The sequence below is a fragment of the Balaenoptera borealis genome (genome assembly GCF_965194805.1).
Source record: "Balaenoptera borealis genome assembly, chromosome: 6".
Taxonomy (NCBI): Eukaryota; Metazoa; Chordata; class Mammalia; order Artiodactyla; family Balaenopteridae; genus Balaenoptera; species Balaenoptera borealis.
Genome location: NC_138863.1, coordinates 15,184,685 through 15,197,592, shown reverse-complemented (window position 1 = coordinate 15,197,592; position 12,908 = coordinate 15,184,685). Strand labels below are relative to the sequence as shown.

At 40.9% G+C, this 12,908-nt stretch overlaps 1 protein-coding gene across 2 annotated transcripts; it reads left to right on the top strand.

Annotated features, from left to right (window-relative positions):
* Positions 1 to 794: 794 nt before the first annotated feature.
* LOC309630953 (glycerol kinase-like) lies at positions 795 to 12,718 on the top strand. Of its 2 annotated transcripts, none has more exons than XM_082396815.1 (2): positions 795 to 6,384; positions 7,382 to 12,718. In XM_082396815.1, exon 2 carries the CDS (start codon positions 9,762 to 9,764, stop codon positions 11,415 to 11,417), a length of 1,656 nt encoding a protein of 551 aa, XP_082252941.1. In that variant the 5' UTR covers positions 795 to 6,384; positions 7,382 to 9,761; the 3' UTR covers positions 11,418 to 12,718. The 2 variants fall into 2 exon arrangements, with proteins under 2 accessions (XP_082252941.1, XP_082252942.1); XM_082396816.1 differs by lacking the exon at positions 795 to 6,384 and having other exon boundaries at positions 7,213 to 11,319; positions 11,407 to 12,718.
* The last annotated feature ends 190 nt before the right edge of the window (positions 12,719 to 12,908 follow it).

Genomic DNA, 12,908 nt, shown 5'->3' with positions numbered 1-12,908 from the left:
ATAACTGAGGCAGAAGAACGGATAAGTGACCTGGAAGATAAAATAGTGGAAATAACTACCACAGAGCAGAATAAAGAAAAAAGAATGAAAAGAATTGAGGACAGTCACAGAGACCTCTGGGACAACATTAAACACACCAACATTCGAATTATAGAGGTCCCAGAAGAAGAAGAGAAAAAAAGGGACTGAGAAAATATTTGAAGAGATTATAGTTGAAAACTTCCCTAATATGGGAAAGGAAAGAGTCAATCAAGTCCTGGAAGCACAGAGAGTCCCATACGGATAAATCCAAGGAGAAACATGCCAAGACACATATTAACCAAACTATCAAAAATTAAATACAAAGAAAAAATATTAAAAGCAGCAAGGGAAAAGCAACAAATAACATACAAGGGAATCACCATAAGGTTAACAGCTGATCATTCAGCAGAAGCTCTGCAAGCCAGAAGGGAGTGTCAGGACATATTTAAAGTGATGAAAGGGAAAAACCTACAACCAAGATTACTCTACCCAGCAAGGATCTCATTCAGATTCGATGGAGAAATTAAAACCTTTACAAACAAGCAAAAGCTAAGAGAATTCAGCACCACCAAACCAGCTTTACAACAAATGCTAAAGGAACTTCTCTAGGCAGGAAACACAAGAGAAGGAAAAGACCTACAATAACAAACCCAAAACAATTAAGAAAATGGTAAGAGGAACACACCTATCAATAATTACCTGAAATGTAAATGGATTAAATGCTCCAACCAAAAGACAGACTGAATGGATACAAAAACAAGACCCATATATATGCTGTCTACAAGAGACCCACTTCAGACCTACGGACACATACTGACTGAAAGTGAGGGGATGGAAAAAGATATTCCATGCAAATGGAAATCAAAAGAAAGCTGGAGTAGCAATTCTCATATCAGATAAAATAGACTTTAAAATAAAGACTATTACAAGAGACAAAGAGGACACTACATAAAGATCAAGAGATCAATCCAAGAAGAAGATATAACAATGGTAAATACTTATGCACCCAACATAGGAGCACCTCAATACATAAGGCAAATACTAACAGCCATAAAAGGGGAAATCGACAGTAACACAATCATAGTACGGGACTTAAACACCCCACTTTCACCAAGGGACAGATCATCCAAAATGAAAATAAATAAGGAAACACAAACTTTAAATGATACATTAAGCAAGATGGACTTAATTTATATTTATAGGACATTCCATCCAAAAACAACAGAATATACTTTCTTCTCAAGTGCTCATGGAAGATTCTCCAGGATAGATCATATCTTGGGTCACAAATCAACCCTTAGTAAATTTAAGAAAATTGAAATCATATCAAGTATCTTTTCCAACCACAACGCTATGAGACTAGATATCAATTACAGGAAAAATGTGTAAAAAATTCAAACACATGGAGGCTAAACAATACAATACTTAACCAAGAGATCACTGAAGAAATCAAAGAGGAAATCAAAAAATACCTAGAAACAAATGTCAATGAAAACACGACGAAACAAAACCTATGGGATGCAGCAAAAGCCATTCTAAGAGGGAAGTTTATAGCAATACAATCCTACGTCAAGAAACAAGAAACATCTCAAATAAACGACCTCACCTTACACCTAAAGCAATTAGAGAAAGAAGAACAAAAAACCCCAAAGTTAGCAGAAGGAAAAAAATCATAAAGATCAGATCAGAAACAAATGAGAAAGAAATGAAGGAAACAATAGCAAAGATCAATAAAACTAAAAGCTGGTTCTTTGAGAAGATAAACAAAATTGACAAACCATTAGCCAGACTCATCAAGAGAAAAAGGGAGAAGACTCAAATCAATAGAATTAGAAATGAAAAAGGAGAAGTAACAACTGACTGCAGAAATACAAAGGATCGTGAGAGATTACTACAAGCAACTATATGCCAATAAAATGGACAACCTGGAAGAAATGGACAAATGCTTAGAAAAGCACAAACTTCCAAGACTGAACCAGGAAGAAATAGGAAATATAAACAGACCAATCACAAGCAATGAAATTGAGACTGTGATTAAAAATCTTCCAACAAACAAAATCCCAGGACCAGATGGCTTCACAGGAGAATTCTATCAAACATTTAGAGAAGAGCTAACACCTATCATTCTCAAACTCTTCCAAAATATTGCAGAGGGAGGAACACTCCCAAACTCATTCTACGAGACCACCATCACCCTGATACCAAAACCAGACAAAGATGTCACAAAGAGAGAAAACTACAGGCCAATATCACTGATGAACATAGATGCAAAAATCCTCAACAAAATACTAGCAAACAGAATCCACCAGCACATTAAAAGGATCATACACCATGATCAAGTGGGGTTTATCCCAGGAATGCAAGGATTCTTCAATATACACAAATCAATCAATGTGATACACCATATTAACAAATTGAAGAAGAAAAACCATATGATCATCTCAATAGATGCAGAAAAAGCTTTCAACAAACTTCAGCACCCATTTATGTTAAAAACCCTCCAGAAAGTAGGCATAGAAGGAACATACCTCAACATAATAAAGGCCATGTGTGACAAACCCACAGCCAACATCGTTCTCAATGGTGAAAAACTGAAACCATTTCCACTAAGATCAGGAACAAGACAAGGTTGCCCACTCTCACCACTATTATTCAACATAGTTTTGGAAGTTTTAGCCACAGCAATCAGAGAAGAAAAAGAAATAAAAGGAATCCAAATCGGAAAAGAAAAGTAAAGCTGTCATTGTTTTGCAGATGACATGATACTATACATAGAGAATCCTAAAGATGTTACTAGAAAACTACTAGAGCTAATCAATGAATTTGGTAAAGTAGCGGGATACAAAATTAATGCACAGAAATCTCTTGCATTCCTATACACTAATGATGAAAAATCTGAAAGAGAAATTAAGGAAACACTCCCATTTACCACTGTAACAAAGAGAATAAAATACCTAGGAATAAACCTACCTAAGGAGACAAAAGACCTGTATGCAGAAAACTATAGGACACTGATGAAAGAAATTAAAGATGATACAAACAGATGGAGAGATATACCATGTTCTTGGATTGGAAGAATCAACATTGTGAAAATGACTATACTCCCCAAAGCAATCTACAGATTCAGTGCAATCCCTATCAAACTACCACTGGCATTTTTCACAGAACTAGAACAAAAAATTTCATAATTTGTATGGAGACACAAAAGACCCCGAATAGCCAAAGCAATCTTGAGAAAGAAAAACGGAGCTGGAAGAATCAGGCTCCCAGACGTCAGACTATAATACAAAGCTACAGTAATCCAGACAGTATGGTACAGGCACAAAAACAGAAATACACATCAATGGAACAGGATAGAAATCCCAGAGATAAACCCACGCACATATGGTCACCTTATTTTTGATAAAGGAAGCAAGAATATACAATGGAGAAAAGACAGCCTCTTTAATAAGTGGTGCTGGGAAAACTGGACAGCTACATGTAAAAGAATGAAATTAGTACACTCCCTAACACCGTACGCAAAAATAAATTCAAACTGGATTACAGACCTAAATGTAAGGCCAGATACTTTAAAACTCTTAGAGGAAAACATAGGCAGAACACTCTATTACATAAATCACAGCAAGATCCTTTTTGACCCACCTCCTAGAGAAATGGAAATAAAACCAAAAATAAACAAATGGGACCTAATGAAACCTCAAAGCTTTTGCACAGCAAAGGAAACCATAAACAAGATGAAAAGACAACCCTCAGAATGGGAGAAAATATTTGCAAATGAAGCAACTGACAAAGAATTAATCTCCAAAATTTACAAGCAGATCATGCTGCTCAATATCAAAAAAACAAACAAACCGATCCAAAAATGGGTAGAAGACCTAAACAGACATTTCTGCAAAGAAGATATACTGATTGACAACAAACACATGAAAGAATGCTCAACATCACTAATCATTAGAGAAATGCAAATCAAAACTACAATGAGGGGCTTCCCTGGTGGCGCAGTGGTTGAGAATCTGCCTGCCAATGTAGGGGACACGGGTTCAAGCCCTGGTCTGGGAAGATCCCACATGCCGCGGTGCAACTAGGCCCGTGAGCCACAATTACTGAGCCTGCGCGTCTGGAGCCTGTGCTCCGCAACGGGAGAGGCCGCGATAGTGAGAGGCCCGCACACCGCAATGAAGAGTGGCCCCCACTTGTCACAACTAGAGAAATCCCTCACACAGAAACAAAGACCCAACACAGCCATAAATAAATAAATAAACAAATACTTAAAAAAAAAAAAAAGGCAAAGCCTTCCTCTAAAAAAAAAAAAGAAAACTACAATGAGGTATCACCTCATACCAGTCAGAATGGCCGTCATCAAAATATCTACAAACAATAAGTGCTGGTCTAGAGGGTGTGTAGAAAAGGGAACTCTCTTGCACTGTTGGTGGGAATGTAAATTGATACAGCCACTATGGAGAACAGTATGGAGGTTCCTTAAAAAACTAAAAATAGGACTACCATACGACCCAGCAATCCCACTACTGGGCATATACCCTGAGAAAACCATAATTCAAAAAGAGTCATGTACCACAATGTTCATTGCAGCACTATTTACCATAGCCAGGACATGGAAGCAACCTAAGTGTCCATCGACACATGAATGGATAAAGAAGATGTAGCATGTATATACAATGGAATATTACTCAGCCATAAAAAGAAACGAAATTGAGTTATTTGTAGTGAGGTGGATGGACCTAGAGACTGTCATACAGAGTGAAGTAAGTCAGAAAGAGAAAAACAGATACCATATGCTAACACATATATATGGAATCTAAAAAAAAAAAAAAACAGTTATAAAGAACCTAGGGGCAGGAGAGGAATAAAGACGCAGACATAGAGAATGGGCTTGAGGACATGGGGAGGGGGAAGGGTAAGCTGGTACGAAATGAGAGAGTGGCATGGACTTATATATACTATCAAATGTAGAATAGATAGCTAGTGGGAAGCAGCCACATAGCACAGGGAGATCAGCTTGGTGCTTTGTAACCACCTAGAGGCGTGAGATAGGGAGGGTGGGAGGGAGATGCAAGAGGGATGAGATATGGGGATACATGTATATGTATAGCTGATTCACTTCGTTATAAAGCAGAAACTAACACACCATGGTAAAACAATTATACTCCAATAAAGATGTTAAATAAATAAATAAAATAAAATGAGTGACTATAAGAAAAAAGAAACGAACTCACAGATATAGAGAACAAGTTAGCGGTTACCAGTGGGGAAGAAGGAAGGGGAGGCAACATAGGCGTAGGGGATTAAGAGGTACAAACTACTACGTATAAAATAAATAAGCTACAAGCATATATTGTACAGCACAAGGAATACAGCCAATATTTTATAATAACTATAAATGGAGTATAACCTTTAAAAATTGTGAATCACTATGTTGTACATTTGAAACTTATATAATATTGTACATCAACTATACCTCGATAAAAGAAGAAACATATGCAGAAATTCTTATTAGGGAAAAAATAATAAAGTGGTAAGCCTTTATGTCTGTAATTTCTTCTCCAAAAACAAACATTGTCCACTTCCTCATCCATAAAGTGAGGGTAGCACCTCTCCGGATGGTTTGGGGATAAAGTATGTGGAACCAATTTGAAACATGCTAAATACTTTTGAATATTAGACATTTATATTCCAGGTAACAATCCAAGTGATCTGAGACTATTAATTCGCTCCGGTATTAAGGTTAGTAAAAGTGGAGTTGCTGCTCTAAACTGAGGTGATAGATGATACAATTTACAATAACTGACTTTGTTGTAATTGCTATGTATCCAAAATGAGTTCTGTTCTGGCTGAAATCTTTTATGCGTTTCCTGTAAGTCTCCTGGGGCATTCTAATCCCTTTGTAGATTACCCTGAAATTTTTAGGACTACATTAGAGTTTGGACTTTATCTTAAAAAAGATTTTAAGCAGAGAAATGACATGATTGACTTGGTATTTTGGAAAGGTCACTTTGGGTACATTGTGGAGAAGGGATTAGGGGTGGTAGTTCAAGGGGCAAAACTCAAGGCACAGAAATCACTTAGGAGGTTGCAATAATCTAGAGGAGAAATGATAGCAGCCAGGCTGGGGAAATGGCATGTGTTGGGGAAAAAAGTAATAATAATAGATCCGAGGAATCAACAGGTCATATACCAAGTAGCCATAAACAACCAGAAAGATACAAACATGAGTGAAAGCCCATCCATTGGATTGGACCTTCTTGGAAACTGGAAGTAAATGATGGAGCCTGCTTTGCCACGCCTCCAAGGACACTGCTGTTTGAGTTGCTGACTGCTTCATTCAAGAGCCTGCCCTGGACCCAGGTTGGTTGCAGTGGGCATTCCCAGTCACTTTCCCCGAGTTTTTCCCTTGTTTGGGTTGCTGGGGCCCCAGGTAGGTTCCCAGGCCAGGTGCAAACAAAAGGGGGGAGAGGTTCATGGGAAGAGAAAGGACATTTCATAAATATTAGTGATTACCGTAATAATTTCTCAGAGTAATTGTTCATAGTGTTATAATAGTTTAAAAGAGCAGCTATGGAAGCACCTGTTTTGTAGAGCAAATAACAAATATTAACATTAACTAATGGAAAGATAATAATTGAACCTATATCAATGGAGCTTTCAAAGGGGAATGTGAAAAGAAAGCATAGTATATAGAGTCTGAGAACTTGTATGTGCCTACAGCAACAAGAAAACACAGAGGAAAGGTAAACTTTGGACCATTATCATGGTGGCTACAAAGTCTCACTCTCTTGGGAAAGACTCCTGAAACTTTGCCCAGAACAAACATACTCCAGCCCTGTCAGATTGATAACATAGTTCATTGAGAAGAAAATAAGAAAACAGAGGGGCCTGGGCAAATTTCTTGAACTTTGTTCAGAAGAGCCTTGAGAATAGAATTTCTTGAAGGACATTCCATCGAAATTACCATAGTGATGGTCCTCTATTTGACTTTAACCCGAGCCAGTCACTCTCAATGAATTATGGTAACTGTGATGGTTGGGTTCCGTGTATGTGGTGTGTGTGTGAATGAGAGAGAAATATTTATCTTTATGACTAATGCATCTTATGAAAACCAGAACAGTGACCTTTGTCCTAAACTGTCCCCTTTAAGGACTCTTAATCTAGAGAGAATGCTGTTTCCTTTTAAACTACAGTAAAATAGTAAAACGTCATCTTCTTGTTAGTAGAAGTTAGCTATGGTAAAATGCACAGGAAACAAAATAAAACAAGGAAGTGATTTTTAGTTATTCATTTCCAAGGATAGGGTTTTGTAATCTATAAGGCAATCTAAACTATCACCTTCTCATTCCTTAATTAGAGTTGAGAAGTGGAAAGAGGAATCACACTCGGTTGCCAGAATCTCAGATCTTCAAGCTGGACAGTGCTGATTTCCTATCACCATGGCCACTTCAGGACTTAACCACGGCAGAGGTGCTTTATACATTTTTGTTGAATTATTGAAAAGTTACGCATGTTTTATTCACTCATATGTACCCAAAGCCAAGCATATAGTATATGACTGGTAAATATCAATATTTGTTGACTGAATGAATAAGTAACCCCAACCCAAACCATGACAAAGTTGGTCCTCTGTATTCTTCTACCAGAGGTTCAGTGACCGGTTCCTCTGTTTCAACGTCCCCTTCCTCCCTCGTGGCATCATTTGAGGAAGAGCTTAGTATGGCAGTTACTTGCTCAGGCTCTAGAAACAGACAAGCCTATTTTCAAAAAACAGAAACTTAGTTTTACTACCTACTAGGTGAACAATTAGTTTGACCTCTAGCCTCACTATCTTTACTGGCAAAAGGAATAATAGTACCTACCCTGGAGAGTTGCTGAGAGGCTTAAATCAAACACAGCACGGAAAGCATGTAGCCCAGTACCTGGTAGATGGTAAGCACTGAGTGAAGTGGACATATCACATATAGTTTTTTAACTGCAGCCCTGTTTAAACTTTGTATTTCTCCAAATATTAGCCTACCCACCACCACCAAAAAAAAAAAAAAAAGTGGTTTTCAACCTGGGTTTTGCCGATCCCTCAGAGGTTCTGTAACTGTTTGATATCAGTTTCATTTTGCTAAAGATACACCTTGGGAAGGAGGAAGATACTGAGAAGGTGGGAGTCAGGATCCCCATTCATTTCCAACAAGAGCAGTTTCACTTTGATTTCTTTTATAAATTGGAGTTATTTGAAGATTAAAAAAAAATCCCCCTGCTAAAGTCAAAGTTTGAAACCATGATTCTACACGACATTGCTTCTGCTCATCTGTTTTAGTACAGTTGTAAAGAGATCTAGGTCTACTCCTTGCCAGTAACTGGCTGGGGTACCTTGGACAAATCCCTCATCTTCTCTGCTCTAAGCTCCCTATTCCACAAAATGTGTAGTTTGGAAAGAAAATGTGTAAGGTTCATGTTTTCCTATTAGTTTTAGTTCTAGAGATCAACAAAACTCCTACAGAAAAGTTGTTTTGAATAGCTTGTTGAATTAAAACTTTCTCACCATTTAACTCCAATAATCATTTAACTCCAATAACCTGGTACACAAATAAACATGTGTTGACTGTTAAACAAATGAGTGAATGATTTAGTTGCTAATTAAAATGGTGATGGACCCTCATGGGTCCCTGCTTTGCTTAAAGGAGCTGTGATGGGGTATGACAGTTCTTTTCTACCTGCTGAGGGCACGGGGAAAATGACAAGAGCATGAATCAGACGAGTTAACTCCAAGTGAATAGGAGTAGGACTTCTGGGTATGCTGCTTTTCTTATCTCCTAATAGATTGTGAATCCAATTAATCAATCAGTCCTGCCATTTACATCTCCCAGGCTTATGTCAAATCCATCTCTATTCTCCTTTGCTAACACAGTAGACCAAGCCACCATCCTCTACTCTCACCCTACAATAGCCTTCTTAGGGTCTCCCTACTTCCACTCTTGTTACCTCCAATCTCTTCCAATTAGGTGCTCATTCTCTATCACTGGAACTTGCATGTTTCTTTCAAGGCACTACCACACATTTGGTTTATTTTCTGTTTCTCTCACTAGACCGTGAACCCCATGAGGACAGAGACCTTTCTTATTCATCCCATCTTATTCATCCCATCTCCACTCCCCACCTAGTGCTTAGCACATACCAGCCTTTCCATAAATAATCAATGAATGAATGCGTGTGAATTCTCAAAGGCTCAGAGACCCTGTCTTAATTCACCTTTGTGCTATCAGCACTCAGGGCAATGCCCCGTGCAAAGCAGGCATTCCCTACATATTTGTTTCACGTGTGGGTCCAACTGATGAAGGGATGACTCCTTTCCACGTTTTAGACGACAAAACCGTATTTGAATCTTCACTCTGCCAGCTGTGTGACTTTGAGCCTGGCCTTCATTAACTGCCGAATGAGCTAACAGTTATTTCGCAGGGTTGCGCCAGGATAAGCTCAGGCTGGTGAAGGGCTCTGCACAATGTCTGACACGGTGTGTACTCAACGCATCCCCACTACCAGTGGGGTAAGGTGCAGGAAAGAAATCTAGAAGAATCTAGAAGAGAAGAGGGAGGGGCGGGGCGAGAAACTCCTTGCCGATACTGCGTTCTACGACCGCGCGCCGGCTGGCCCTCCCGGCTCGCCGTCCGCCCCTCCCCCGCCCGCCGCCGTCACCCGGGAAACGGGACGCTATCGCTCTCCCGCCGACCTAAGCGAGTTTCATGGCAGCCACGAAGAAAGCAGTTTTGGGGCAGTTGGTGGGAGCAGTGGACCAGGGCACAAGCTCGACGCGCTTTTTGGTTTTCAATCCAAAAACAGCCGAACTAGTTAGTCATCATCAAGTGGAAATAAAACAAGAGTTTCCGAAAGAAGGATGGGTGGAACAAGACCCTAAGGAAATCCTGCAGTCCGTCTATGAGTGTATAGAGAAAACGTGTGAGAAACTTGGACAGCTCAATATTTCCAACATAAAAGCTATTGGTATCAGTAACCAGAGGGAGACCACTGTGGTCTGGGACAAGTTAACTGGAGAACCTCTCTACAATGCTGTGGTGTGGCTTGATCTAAGAACCCAATCTACCGTTGAGAGTCTTAGTAAAAGCATTCCAGTAAATAATAACTTTGTCAAGACCAAGACAGGCCTTCCACTTAGCACTTACTTCAGTGCAGTGAAACTTCGTTGGCTCCTTGCCAACGTGAGAAAAGTTCAAAAGGCAGTTGAAGAAGATAGAGCTCTTTTTGGGACCATTGATTCATGGCTTATTTGGAGCTTGACAGGAGGAGCCAGTGGAGGCGTCCATTGTACGGATGTAACAAATGCAAGCAGGACGATGCTTTTCAACATTCATTCTTTGGAATGGGATAAAGAGCTCTGTGAATTTTTTGAAGTTCCAATGAAAATTCTTCCAAGTGTCCGGAGTTCTTCTGAGATCTATGGCCTAATGAAAGCTGGGGCCTTGGAAGGTGTGCCAATATCTGGGTGTTTGGGGGACCAATCTGCTGCATTGGTGGGACAACTGTGCTTCCAGGATGGACAAGCCAAAAACACGTATGGAACAGGCTGTTTCTTACTATGTAATACAGGCCATAAGTGTATATTTTCTGAACATGGCCTTCTGACCACAGTGGCTTACAAACTCGGCAGAGACAAACCAGTACATTATGCATTAGAAGGTTCGGTAGCTATAGCCGGTGCTGTTGTTCGCTGGCTCAGAGACAATCTTGGAATTATAAAGACCTCAGAGGAAATTGAAAAACTTGCTAAAGAAGTAGGTTCCTCTTATGGCTGCTATTTTGTCCCAGCCTTTTCAGGGCTATATGCACCTTATTGGGAGCCCAGTGCAAGAGGGATCATCTGTGGGCTCACCCAATTCACCAATAAATGCCATATTGCTTTTGCTTCATTAGAAGCTCTTTGTTTCCAAACCCGAGAGATTTTGGATGCCATGAATCGGGACTGTGGAATTCCACTCAGCCATTTGCAGGTAGACGGAGGAATGACCAAAAACAAAATTCTTATGCAGCTACAAGCAGACATTCTGTATATCCCAGTAGTGAAGCCCTTGATGCCTGAAACAACTGCCCTGGGAGCTGCCATGGCAGCAGGGGCTGCAGAAGGGGTTGGCGTTTGGAGTCTCGAGCCTGAGGATTTGTCAGCTGTCACGATGGAGCGGTTTGAACCTCAGATCAACGCCAAGGAAAGTGAAATTCGTTATTCTACATGGAAGAAAGCTGTGATGAAGTCCATGGGTTGGGTTAGCACTCAGTCTTCAGAAAACGGTGACCCTAGCATCTTCAGTAGTTTACCCTTGGGCTTTTTTATAGTGAGTAGCATGGTAATGTTAATCGGAGCAAGGTACCTCTCAGGTGTGCCATAAATAATACCAACTCATGGATTTCAAAGATGCGAGCTCTTTACCTAACAAGAGAATTCAGTGATTCTGTCTCTTAATGTGCTGACACTATTCATAGACTCTGATCTTATTTATGATCCACTTGCTGCATGACCCTCCAAGTAGACCTGTGGCTTGAAATAAAGAAAATGCGGCACACACAAAAAAAGTGATTTCTCAATTAGGAACAAAAAAAACAACCGCAAGTTTTGCATACAAAAAGTCACAAACAACTCCCCTGAACTACCCAGTGGTCGTTATTTTTATCCAACTTTCTATTAAAACGTTGAAGGAGAAAGGGGCATGGTGGGGGGATGGGTAGTCAACTCTGTTGTTTTGCCCTCTTCCAGATCCCTTCTAGCAATGACTTGACAGCTACCTGCCACTTGGTGTTGGTCAACTATACAGGAAGATTTACAAAGAAAAAGTAGTGGGCGCTCACAGCATGAGGCACAATTTAGAATCCATCCATTTATTTAACACATCATAATTGAAACCCTTCACTGACAAATCTTAGGGTAAAGACTTGAACCCTAAACACAGCCTGCAAGGATCTGGTCCTTGGCTACCATTTTTGACTCATTTCACTCCATTCTCCTCCTTGTTCCCTGAGCTCCCACTATATTGGTCTTCTTTGAGTTTCAGCCACAGGACCTTTGCACATGTGCTTCCCTTTGCTTGAATTAGAGTCACTGTTATAATTAAAGTCAAGGTCACTTCTTCTGAGACTGACCTTCCAGTCTAAGTCCTAGAACCTTCTCATTCATTTATAGTAGCGTTTCACTTTGCAATTACACACCCAATTGTGTGGCTATTTTCCTTATGTTTCTCTCCAACCCCCCCCCCCCCCCCATTATTTGTACCCTCTGAGAGCAGAATCGATGAATGACTTGGTTACTGAGTGTATTCCCAGCGCCCAGAATGGTTCCCGGCACGTGGGAGGTATTCAATAAATGTCCTTTGAATGAATAAGCGAAAGTTTTCCAGGATTCGGATAGAAATCTGAGACACAAAGATGAGGAGGCCCCAGAGTTTGGGGGTGGTGTGGGGAACACAGACCAACAAACAGATGGGTACCAAGCTCCAGAGAAGCTAACTCCTGCGCCTTCCTCCAGCTGGTGGGAGATCCTAACCCTTTCGCAGCTGCAGACACCCTCGGAGGAAGAGGTGGGTTTAAAGGCGGATGCTGAAGCCTAGCGCACAGTAATCGACCAGCTGAACAATGGTCAGAGCCCGGTGGAGATCCCAGGTCTCGGGCGAGGTTGCAGGAGCCCGCGTCGCCGAGCTCTGGCAGGCTGCCAGGTGACCCCTCTCGTCCACCCTTGTGCCCAACGCGGCGCGCTCTCCTCTGCGCCCGGGCGCGCCAGCCAATGCGCCCCGGGCGCCGCAGCTGCTCCCGAGCCCGGGCGCGTGATTGGCAGCCTCCAGCCTCAGCCCCGGCGCGCCCTCCCACCCAAGACTAAGTCCAGTCCGCGC

Coding starts and splice junctions, on each gene's coding strand:
- LOC309630953 (XM_082396815.1), top strand. CDS start 9,762: ATGGCAGCCACGAAGAAAGCAGTTTTGGGGCAGTTGGTGGGAGCAGTG.